The 12,544-nt window shown below is 38.6% G+C and overlaps 1 protein-coding gene across 1 annotated transcript in view; it reads right to left on the bottom strand.

Moving 5' to 3' along the window:
• The window catches only part of DGKI (diacylglycerol kinase iota), a 265,587-nt gene that overhangs the window by 158,643 nt on the left and 94,400 nt on the right, over nt 1–12,544 (bottom strand). Inside the window, exons 9-11 of the mRNA XM_058190874.1 lie at nt 7,367–7,441; nt 6,627–6,722; nt 6,031–6,113 (exon numbers count right to left, since the gene is read on the bottom strand). Coding sequence (XP_058046857.1) covers nt 6,031–6,113; nt 6,627–6,722; nt 7,367–7,441 — 254 coding nt within the window. The remainder of the gene's footprint in view (nt 1–6,030; nt 6,114–6,626; nt 6,723–7,366; nt 7,442–12,544) is intronic.

Below are 12,544 nucleotides of genomic sequence, written 5' to 3'. Positions count from 1 at the left end.
AATCATTTTTAAAAAGGCCTTTCAGAAACAGATATACCAGTAATTAGCCAAACTTTAAAATCTTCAAGATTTGAAAAGTTAAAGCCACCAATTGCAAATGAGCCTGGAAAGCAGTTGCTAATCAATTCAGGTGTTTTTTTTTTTCTTCCTGTATTGAATTTAATGAGCTTTGAGGCTTTTTACCAGTTAGCAACCTAAATCACACATTTTGCACTATGTCACAAAACAGTTGCTGGGTTTAAAGCAATTATGCAAATTGACTGGCAGAATGTTACCCCAGAAATAACAAATTGTACTCGGATGCTTAAACAAACAAAAAAACAAAAACAAAAAACGACCAACAAGCTTCTCCTTGGTTCTCTTGTTTTCTGAAACTTGGCTCGGGATCTGCTAGCAATTCCCTTGCTTATGTCAAGTCTTTTTTTACATATAGAACTAGTGAAAAACATTTTTAAAAAATAAAAACAGAAACAAAATAAGACTGTTCTGCTTTGAAAATATCAGGAATACAGACAGATCAGATGAGTGTTAGACTATATCCAAGAGTGCCATCTTGTGGCATTAAAAACATGCTATACGGGAATTTATAGAGTAGATATTTAAAACAAGATTTTAAAAACCTTCAAATAGTATTGTGTGGCACTGAAATATCTCTGTAATTTTCTTGGTAACAATAGAAACATTGCAAAATAGGGCTCTCTTTTAGATTATTTGTAACTTTCCAGTCTAAGATTTTCTAATTATCTCCTGTCCAAATATTAACAAGATCTGACTTTCCTTAGCATTTTGGGATCTAAGCACCTAAGCATTTCCCAATTTCAGCAACTTTAAGATGTGTGGATTTCAACTCTCAGCATCTCTCAGGATTGAAGCTTGACCAGATCTGGGATTGCAACTCTTGGAAAATGGAGTAAAACTCTAATTAAAATGACCATAACGAGATGAGAAGATAAGATAAGATATATGATATATGATATAAAGATAAATATAATATATGATATGATATATGATAAGATAAGATAAGATAAGATAAGATAAGATAAGATAAGATAAATGTAATGTGAGGAGAGGAGAGGAGAGGAGAGGAGAGGAGAGGAGAGAAGAGAAGAGAAGAGAAGAGAAGAGAAGAGAAGAGAAGAGAAGAGAAGAGAAGAGAAGAGAAGAGAAGAGAAGAGAAGAGAAGAGAAGAGAAGAGAAGCTTTGTTGTCACTTTTTCTGTGTACACACTGGCACACATTAAAAATGAAATTGTGGTGCCCGCTCTCAAAAGATAATTCTATATATTAGACATACACACTCTTATATAGAACATTCATGTATATAGGTAAGTGCTAGTCGTTCCCAATTCTATTGCAAATGCTATTGGAGATTTTCTTTGAACTGAAAACTAAAGCTTGAAAAAAAGAGCATAAGTCATTATTTTGAATTTGTAAGTCAAGACTTTGGTGGTTTTGATGACAATCTTTAAAGCGCTCCATGGCATAGGGCCGGGTTATTTACGGGACCGCCTACTGCTACCGAATACCTCTCACCGACCCGTGCGCTCTCACAGAGAGGGACTCCTCAGGGTGCCGTCAGCTAGGTAGTGCCGTCTGGCGACACCCAGGGGGAGGGCCTTCTCTGTGGGGGCTCCCACCCTCTGGAACGAACTCCCTCCAGGACTTCGTCAACTTCCGGACCTCCGAACCTTCCGTCGCGAGCTTAAAACACACTTATTCATCTGCGCGGGACTGGATTAGATTTTAAATTTATTGGTTTTAAATGGGTTTTATTATTTATATGGTTTTAACAATTTGGCTATGGAATAAGTTTTTTACTTGTTATTTTAGTTTGTATTTATATGTATTTTTAAGTGCCTGTGAACCGCCCTGAGTCCCTAGGGAGATAGGGCGGTATATAAATGTGAAAAATAAATAAAAATAAAAAATAAATAAAGACGAAGAAATTAAAATCCCCTTCTACTCCCTCCATTTGCTTAAGGGTATTGTGGCTTCATATCCAGTCGCACATTAATATGTGAGCCAGTTTGGTTTAGTGGTTAAGGTACCCGACTAGAAATTGTGAGTTTAAGTCCTGTCTTAGCCATGAAGGGCAGTTGGGTGATTTTCGGCCAGTCACTCTTTCTCAGTCCAATTCACTTCATATAGGAAGGTGTGTTGGGTATGTTGGCTGCCTTAAATTATTTTTAAAAGGGAAGGAAAGTAGGTAAGTTTGCAGTTTTTCATAATGCATCAATGCGTGTTTCATTGCTTGCTGTCCTCTATGGATACACAATAGTCATTCTCAGTACCATTTGTAAAATTAACGCATTCACTGAGACACCTTAAATTTTCCCCTTAAAAATTCAAACTACTTTCATATCACTACTGGAATTGCCCGTATCAATCATTTCCATGACATACTCATGTAATTTTTATGTCCAATGCAGTCTTTCACTAAGAACACCCCCTCCCCATTTCTTTTTAAGTGTGTCTCTTAGCTGTTCAAAATTGCCTGGTGCCCACTGAAGAGGATAATAATAAGCACAAGGAGGTATTAATTGTCATAACAGAGCAGTTCAAGGGGTTAGTTGCTTTCAAATTATCTTTCTCAAGTTAATTCTGTCTGCCTTTGTTGGAGCCGGAATTCCCATTACTTCCAGCCATCATGGCCAGACGCCAGTTTACGTTTTTAATTATTAGAGATAGTAATGTTTGCCGCCAATGTGTCTTGAGTTGCCTCACATGAAAATAAATAAAATAAAATAAATAAATAAAATAAAATAAATAAAATAAAATAAATAAAATAAAATAAATAAAATAAAATAAATAAAATAAAATAAATAAAATAAAATAAATAAAATAAAATAAATAAAATAATATAAATATAAAATAAAATAAATAAAATAAAATAAATAAATAAAATAAAATAAAATAATAAAAATAAAAATAAAAATAAAATAAAATAAAATAAAATAAAATAAATAAAATAAAATAAATAAAATAAAATAAATAAAGACGAAGAAATTAAAATCCCCTTCTACTCCCTCCATTTGCTTAAGGGTATTGTGGCTTCATATCCAGTCGCACATTAATATGTGAGCCAGTTTGGTTTAGTGGTTAAGGTACCCGACTAGAAATTGTGAGTTTAAGTCCTGTCTTAGCCATGAAGGGCAGTTGGGTGATTTTCGGCCAGTCACTCTTTCTCAGTCCAATTCACTTCATATAGGAAGGTGTGTTGGGTATGTTGGCTGCCTTAAATTATTTTTAAAAGGGAAGGAAAGTAGGTAAGTTTGCAGTTTTTCATAATGCATCAATGCGTGTTTCATTGCTTGCTGTCCTCTATGGATACACAATAGTCATTCTCAGTACCATTTGTAAAATTAACGCATTCACTGAGACACCTTAAATTTTCCCCTTAAAAATTCAAACTACTTTCATATCACTACTGGAATTGCCCGTATCAATCATTTCCATGACATACTCATGTAATTTTTATGTCCAATGCAGTCTTTCACTAAGAACACCCCCTCCCCATTTCTTTTTAAGTGTGTCTCTTAGCTGTTCAAAATTGCCTGGTGCCCACTGAAGAGGATAATAATAAGCACAAGGAGGTATTAATTGTCATAACAGAGCAGTTCAAGGGGTTAGTTGCTTTCAAATTATCTTTCTCAAGTTAATTCTGTCTGCCTTTGTTGGGCCGGAATTCCCATTACTTCCAGCCCTTAACTCTTTCATCAAGTTTGAGACATCTTTTTTCTGACATACATTCTACATTCCTTTCTTGGTACAAGTGCATTCTGTGTTTGATGCCCAGTGGTGGGATTCAGCCGGTTCTCTCTGGATTGTATGAACCAGTAGCAGCGACTGCAGGAGGCTCCGCCCACCCACCCAGACGTAATCCGCAAGTACTGCACATCCGCAGAAGGCCATGCACATGCGCAGGCATTTGCAAACGGGTAGCGAAGGTAAGTGAATCCCACCACTATTGATGCCCCATATTTACCTGATTCCCTCCACTTTTTGGATTCACAAATACAAGCAAGGGTTTCATGAGAGGGGAAGAGATCGGCTTAATCACAAAAGGTCGCCCTTTGTTCTCCTAGAGAAAGAAAAGTAAAACATCGGCAGAACGTTGCAGTGAGCACATTAGAACTACCAGCCATAAAATACCCAAACTGCTTCTTATTAAGAAAAGAGTAAGTCATATAAAGATTCAGAATGTGATTCCACACCACACAGTTTGATGAGGGATAGTTAACTCCATCCTACATCCTTGTAAAATTCAATTCAAATGATAAGATAAGATAAGATAAGATAAGATAAGATAAGATAAGATAAGATAAATGTAATGTGAGGAGAGGAGAGGAGAGGAGAGGAGAGGAGAGGAGAGGAGAGGAGAGGAGAGGAGAGGAGAGAAGAGAAGAGAAGAGAAGAGAAGAGAAGAGAAGAGAAGAGAAGAGAAGAGAAGAGAAGAGAAGCTTTGTTGTCACTTTTTCTGTGTACACACTGGCACACATTAAAAATGAAATTGTGGTGCCCGCTCTCAAAAGATAATTCTATATATTAGACATACACACTCTTATATAGAACATTCATGTATATAGGTAAGTGCTAGTCGTTCCCAATTCTATTGCAAATGCTATTGGAGATTTTCTTTGAACTGAAAACTAAAGCTTGAAAAAAAGGGCATAAGTCATTATTTTGAATTTGTAAGTCAAGACTTTGGTGGTTTTGGTGACAATCTTTAAAGCGCTCCATGGCATAGGGCCGGGTTATTTACGGGACCGCCTACTGCTACCGAATACCTCTCACCGACCGTGCGCTCTCACAGAGGGACTCCTCAGGGTGCCGTCAGCTAGGTAGTGCCGTCTGGCGACACCCAGGGGAGGGCCTTCCCTGTGGGGGCTCCCACCCTCTGGAACGAACTCCCTCCAGGACTTCGTCAACTTCCGGACCTCCGAACCTTCCGTCGCGAGCTTAAAACACACTTATTCATCTGCGCGGGACTGGATTAGATTTTAAATTTATTGGTTTTAAATGGGTTTTATTATTTATATGGTTTTAACAATTTGGCTATGGAATAAGTTTTTTACTTGTTATTTTAGTTTGTATTTATATGTATTTTATTTGCCTGTGAACCGCCCTGAGTCCCTAGGGAGATAGGGCGGTATATAAATGTGAAAAATAAATAAAAATAAAAAATAAATAAAGACGAAGAAATTAAAATCCCCTTCTACTCCCTCCATTTGCTTAAGGGTATTGTGGCTTCATATCCAGTCGCACATTAATATGTGAGCCAGTTTGGTTTAGTGGTTAAGGTACCCGACTAGAAATTGTGAGTTTAAGTCCTGTCTTAGCCATGAAGGGCAGTTGGGTGATTTTCGGCCAGTCACTCTTTCTCAGTCCAATTCACTTCATATAGGAAGGTGTGTTGGGTATGTTGGCTGCCTTAAATTATTTTTAAAAGGGAAGGAAAGTAGGTAAGTTTGCAGTTTTTCATAATGCATCAATGCGTGTTTCATTGCTTGCTGTCCTCTATGGATACACAATAGTCATTCTCAGTACCATTTGTAAAATTAACGCATTCACTGAGACACCTTAAATTTTCCCCTTAAAAATTCAAACTACTTTCATATCACTACTGGAATTGCCCGTATCAATCATTTCCATGACATACTCATGTAATTTTTATGTCCAATGCAGTCTTTCACTAAGAACACCCCCTCCCCATTTCTTTTTAAGTGTGTCTCTTAGCTGTTCAAAATTGCCTGGTGCCCACTGAAGAGGATAATAATAAGCACAAGGAGGTATTAATTGTCATAACAGAGCAGTTCAAGGGGTTAGTTGCTTTCAAATTATCTTTCTCAAGTTAATTCTGTCTGCCTTTGTTGGAGCCGGAATTCCCATTACTTCCAGCCATCATGGCCAGACGCCAGTTTACGTTTTTAATTATTAGAGATAGTAATGTTTGCCGCCAATGTGTCTTGAGTTGCCTCACATGAAAATAAAGAATGAAGGGGGAGGTGAAATGAAACATTCCAGAACTTACGCATCTCTTGGTCCTTCCTGAGACAAGTCAAAAACCTGACGAGGATTCAAGTACCACATAAACATCTGGAGCACTTTAGTACCCTGTAAAGGGCAAAAAAGAAATCAATTAACTTGTATCTCAGCCACGATAAGAGTATTTCACTAGCTTCACATTAAGAGAACTGTTACTTTAGATGCACTGGTGATGTTACCTAGTTTGGTAGTGAAACGTCCGCAAGAAAACCACCAAGTTCAGAGAAGATCAAGGACCCCCCAGTTCAACCCTGAGCTGTAATATTCTCTTCTATCTTATTTTAGAACCTACTTCCAGCCCTTAACTCTTTCATCAAGTTTGAGACATCTTTTTTCTGACATACATTCTACATTCCTTTCTTGGTACAAGTGCATTCTGTGTTTGATGCCCAGTGGTGGGATTCAGCCGGTTCTCTCTGGATTGTATGAACCAGTAGCAGCGACTGCAGGAGGCTCCGCCCACCCACCCAGACGTAATCCGCAAGTACTGCACATCCGCAGAAGGCCATGCACATGCGCAGGCATTTGCAAACGGGTAGCGAAGGTAAGTGAATCCCACCACTATTGATGCCCCATATTTACCTGATTCCCTCCACTTTTTGGATTCACAAATACAAGCAAGGGTTTCATGAGAGGGGAAGAGATCGGCTTAATCACAAAAGGTCGCCCTTTGTTCTCCTAGACAAAGAAAAGCAAAGCATCGGCAGAAAGTTGCAGTGAGCACATTAGAACTACCAGCCATAAAATACCCAAACTGCTTCTTATTAAGAAAAGAGTAAGTCATATAAAGATTCAGAATGTGATTCCACACTACAGTTTGATGAGGGATAGTTAACTCCATCCTACATCCTTGTAAAATTCAATTCAAATGTCCTGAACTGTAGAGACAGAAGTCTCCACAGACTTTCTGTGGATATGAATTTTCAACCAAGCAGGAAATATGAATTGAGTTTGGGATGGGACTTGGGGAAGAGAGGAGAAAGAATTACTATTCTCTAAATACATGCTATATTTACCATATGTATAACATGCTATATTTACCATATGTATAACATGCTTCTAGAATATAATGGGATATGTCAGCTAATATAACTGAAAGGGGTCAGATTGGATCAGCTGTTGTGTTATGAGTATATTTCCCCTAATTAATAATCATTAATCCATCATTAATCACCAAACACATTATATTTAGCATAACATGCTTCTAGAATACAATGGGATATGTCTAATAGAACTGAAAGGGATCAGGTTGGATCAGCTGTTTTTGTTATGATTATTTGTCCCCTAATTAATAATCATAATAAATTGTTTGAAAGACTTACCTCATTTCCTCTTTTACTGACTTTCCTTTTAAAAGAGGTTCTTTTCTTCCGCCTGGTTGAATTTTTCAGTGAATTCTGTTTTGTTTTGTTTTGTTTTGTTTTGTTTAAGAAGAGAAGGAGAAGGAGGAGAATTTAAAAACAATAAGGCCAAACAGAAGATCTCCCCATAAGAAACACCTTTGTGACAGTACCTGTGGAGAATGATACACCACCTGGGCACGCATGCATGAGTTGAAAGGACATGCGTCTCATGCTTTACATTTTCACATCACTGTTATGGAGAAAGCCACACACTAAGACCAGACTGGTACTTTCAGAACTGGAGACTTCCAACGCTGTGAGGGAGAAGAAAACTAGATGCTCCCATAGACTCACATAAGAGCACATGCTGTACCTGCCAACCCTCCCATTTCAGGTAGGAGACGCCCGTTTTCCTTCCGGGGCTCCAGTCTCCCGCCCAATCAGGTTCGTCTCCTGGTGTGGAGACCACCTACATAAAAAGGTTAAGGAGAACAAGATAAAGCCAGCTATGCTCTGGAGGGGAGGGGCTTTTCTCCTACTTCTTCTATTTAAACCAATGGCATTAACCAGTAGGATAATTAAACTATTAGTAGGTTAGGTACGTCCTTACTGTCTCATATTAGTTGATGTGTGATATCACAGATGACTTTCTAGAGATAATGCTAAACATTTTTAGAATTGTTTCACGAGCTATTGGTTTTAAATGTACAGGTAGTCCTCAATTTACAACAATTATTGGAATCAGACTTTCTATTTCCAGGAAATGCAGTCATAAAGTATGACATCATGTTGCTGGGTCATTTAGCAGTAGCAATTATGACAGCCACAAGGACCAGTGGTGGGATTCAGCCGGTTCACACCAGTTCATGAGAACCAGTTGTTAAATTACCCTGCCCCACCTATTAAAGTGGATCCTGGGCGCTGCGCTGCAATGGAGAAATAGGCAATGGAGAGACCAGCACGAGGGAAGGAGAAAGCTGCTTTCCCTTTTTCTTCTCCCTGCACTTCCTCCTTCCCTCATGCCATTTCTCCATTGCAGCGCAGCACCCAGGATCCACTTTGATAGGGGGGGAGGGAATTTAACAACCGGTTTGCCCAGGGTCAGGTTGGTCATCGCAGCAGGCTTGTCCCGCATGTGCTGTGGAGCTGGAGGATGGGGATGGGCCATGCCTCCAACAACAGCCAACTTGACCCTGGACAAACTGGTTGTTAAATTATTTGAATCCCACCACTGCCAATGACCATTATTAGTCAAGAACCATATAAGTCATTAGGCAAGAACTTCAAATGATCGTGAGTTCCTGCTGGCTTCCCCATTGACTCTACTTGTGTGAAGCCAATAGGGAAGGTCACAAATCATGATCATGTGATCACAGGACTCTGCAACATTCAGAAATCTGAGCCAGTTGCTGAGCACCCTGTTTGCAATGATGTGTCCATGGGAGGACTGCATGGATCAGAACTTTAAGAACAGTTCATAACTATCACTCATTCGGCTGTTGTAAATCCGAATGGTCACTGACCAAGTGGTTGTTAAACAAGCATCACCTATACAGTAAAAGAGTATAAGCAATGAATTACTTGTATTTTACAAAAAAAAAAATGCATCAAATGGGTTGGCTTAAGAAACACCAAGTTCCTGTTCAAAAACTCAGTCAAATAATCCCAGTTTGCTGATTCATAATGTCAGCAATGGCTGTCAGAGGTGTGTTTCTATGCAAGAATTATCTAACAAAGTCATGACTTATAAGATATTCTATATAAGTATAACAACTCCAAAGAAAACCTCATTGTTGGTCACTTAAATCTTACTAGAGACATCCTCCCAATGTTGAGCTGACTGGATTACATTTAGCATTTAACTTTATTCCTCCCTAGTTTTACAGCAATAACTAAAAAAATAAGGGTAATGAAGACTTTAGTCTTTGTTTTAATTATCTGGGATCTGTTTGGTGTATATGTGAGCAGATCCTTTATCCTCTCCGTCCCCATAAAATATTGTCACTTCATTCTGTATCACTCAATGCTGAGTCCCTGAACATTCCAGAATGCAAGCTGTGTGTTTCTCTTGGATAATGTTGAAAAATCACAAAACTATTTTCTTTATGTTGAAATTCCTTGAAAGTATAATGAAAATTAAAGAAAAGCACTTCTGTGTATACCACAAAGGAACAATGCAAGCTATCCCAATAGATGGATAACTCAAGAGTTTGCTTTTTCAAATATTCGAAATACTTTAAGGATTCAAAGAAATTGAAAATTTCAGATTTATGAGGAAGGATTGAAGGATCTTTAGCCTTAAAAAAACAATGACTGAGCGGGGATATGATATCCCACATCAAATTTTTAAAAGGAAGGTCAAGGGCTGTCTTCAGAGTGCATGACATAGAATAATGGATTTAATTTATAGGAAGGCAGATTCCAAGTGAATGTTAAAAGAAACTTCCAGAACGTACAAGTAATTTGACAGTGGATTCAATTATCCAGAGAAGAAGTGCAGGATTCGCTTCACTGGTTTGTTTTTTTCAAGCAGTTGCTTAATAACCATCTCTTGGGAATGCTTTAATTATATTTCTGCACTGCATTTCTGTATAGGGATTGGACAATACCTAAATGTCCACCTTCAACATTATAATTCTATGAAAGCTATGTGGCAGAGGAATATTGTGAAAGTTATTCTTTTCCATCTAATGATAAATACAGCCGTGTTATCTATAAAGAGTCGTGTTTCCCCTTTTAATCATAAAATGAATGCCTCTGCCATACACAACCACTTTGGTCTATTGGCCCACATTTCTCTGCAGATCACTCAGATTGTTTATAACAGTTCCATACAGGGGGAAAAAAACTATTCCTGAATTTTTTTCCCACCTTATCTAAGTTGATAAAAAGGTATTGGAACCATCTTTCGAATGAGAAGATTGTTTCAATGATGCTCTCATGGGTAGACTACATTGCCTTCATCAGTTAGAAGGTGACCAAGTGCTGATCTTCCTTTTTAGCATCTGCTCCCCCAGATGACGCAGCCTCTTTGGCTTCCCATATTTCAATTAAAACATAAAGGAAGGCAGCATGCAAGAATACTTCCCGTGAGGCTTTCAGTTGTGTGGGCAGCCAGGCAGGTTTCAAAATCATGGAGAGATGTGTTACAAAAATAACCACAGCTTTAGCACCTTCTGCCATCTCCAGGTATAAAATAAGCTCAACCACATGAGGTATGTTCATGTGTCCTTAAAAAATTAAGGTTTTTTTAAAAAATCAATACTTCTTTTGCAAGGGAAGAGAATTTCTGAGCAACCAGAAGCACATTTCAGCACAAGACTCTTTGTAACAGGGCTGTGAAGCCAAATTTCTCTTCTAATAAAACTTTCAATGTTCATATTACTCCTCATTAAGGAACATTTCAAGGGATGCGGTGGCTCAGGGGCTAAGACGCTGAGCTTGTCGATTAAAAGATCGGCAGTTCAGCGGTTCGAATCCCTAGTGCTGCCGTGTAACGGGGTGAGCTCCCTTTACTTGTCCCAGCTTCTGCCAAGCTAGCCGTTCAAAAGCACGTAAAAAATGCAAGTAAAAAAAATAGAGACCACCTTTGGTGGGAAGGTAACAGCATTCCATGTGCCTTTGGTATTGAGTTATGCCAGCCACATGACCATGGAGACGTCTTCGGACAGCGCTGGCTCTTCGGCTTTGAAACGGAGATGAGCACCGCCCCCTAGAGTCAGGAACAACTAGCACGTATGTGCGAGGGGAACCTTTACCTTTACCTTAAGGAACATTTCAAATAATCCATCACAATGACTCCAGTTCAAGCACAAAGAAATTACTCTATTATTCTTTCTTGGATTACTCTATGTTTGTTTGTTGTTATTGTTGTTGTTTTTACTTTTAATTCTCTTGCAGATCCAAGATCCAAAAATTATATATTCCAGTGAAGACTTTATTTGCGTCTGCTGTCTGAAAGAGTTACCGAACTATACCTCAGGGCTCAATTTCCCACATTCATCCATGCATTTAATAGAAAGTCTGGAATCCACACAACACTCTCTTTCATAATTTCTCTGAACACATGAACACTTTTCTCCACTCCATATATTCCATTTCTTCATAATAGAGAGAACTCAAAGTATTTCAAATCACCAAAGTATCATTTGCTGTGAAAAGGGAAAGAATTTATCACAATACAGCAATTCCAATGGAAGACGTTGAAATTTCCAAATACCTCTATGGAGCAATGCCCTTTTTAAAAAGAAAACAAAAACTTTCCCGAAAATCAACTTGGAATGTTGTTTTCATTATCTACCAATAGACGTTTAAAACGGAAGTAGATATGTTAGCTCAAAGGTCCATTGAATGATATAATCTGTCAAAAATTATGAACGGCTGTTGTTTTGCTGCACTGTATATTTTTTTCTAAAATAATTTAGTTTAAAATACCTGCTCCAACTCAAAAATGGCAATGCTACTAGTAAAAAAAATAACTGCTCTACAGGTTGCAAGCATTAATTGGAAACCCTGGTAAAAAATATCCCAAGTTCCAAGGCAGCAGATGAGAATGTGACTTCTGACACGACATTTTATGAGAAGTCCCTTCACCATATTCTCCAGCTTGGAGAAAAATAATATTCAATCCAGAAGGCCACAGACTGAATCAAGAGCAGTGGTGGTATTCAGCCAGTTCTATAAGGTTCGAGTGAACTGGTAGCAGCAGCTGAGGGAGGCTCCGCCCACCCGCCCGGACGTCATCACGTCCCATTTAGCCATGTTTTTTACGCTCTGCACATGCGTGGAAGGCCCTGCGCATGCGCAGAAGGGGCACCTGCAAGCAAAGCGAGAGAGTGTGCGCGCTCAAATTTGCAAACCAGTAGTGAAGTAAGTGAATACCATCCCTGATCAAGAGACTTATAGAGCAGGGGTCTCCAATCTTGGCAACTTTAAGATTTGTGGACTTCAACTCCCAGAGTTCCTCAGCCAGCAAAGCTGGCTGAGGAATTTTGGGAGTTGAAGTCCACAAGTCTTAAAGTTGTCAAGGTTGGAGACCCCTGTTATAGAGGAACAAACTGGAGTTGAGCAACTATCTCATTAAAGCAGACCAAGGATAACTTGGAAACCCTGAACTAGATTTACATGAACCATGGCCACTTTCCAAACTGTACAGTT

This window comes from Ahaetulla prasina, chromosome 7, assembly GCF_028640845.1.
Source record: "Ahaetulla prasina isolate Xishuangbanna chromosome 7, ASM2864084v1, whole genome shotgun sequence".
NCBI classification, from domain to species: Eukaryota; Metazoa; Chordata; class Lepidosauria; order Squamata; family Colubridae; genus Ahaetulla; species Ahaetulla prasina.
The sequence above is the reverse complement of the archived record's forward strand: the minus strand, read 5'-3'. Positions and strand labels throughout refer to the sequence as shown.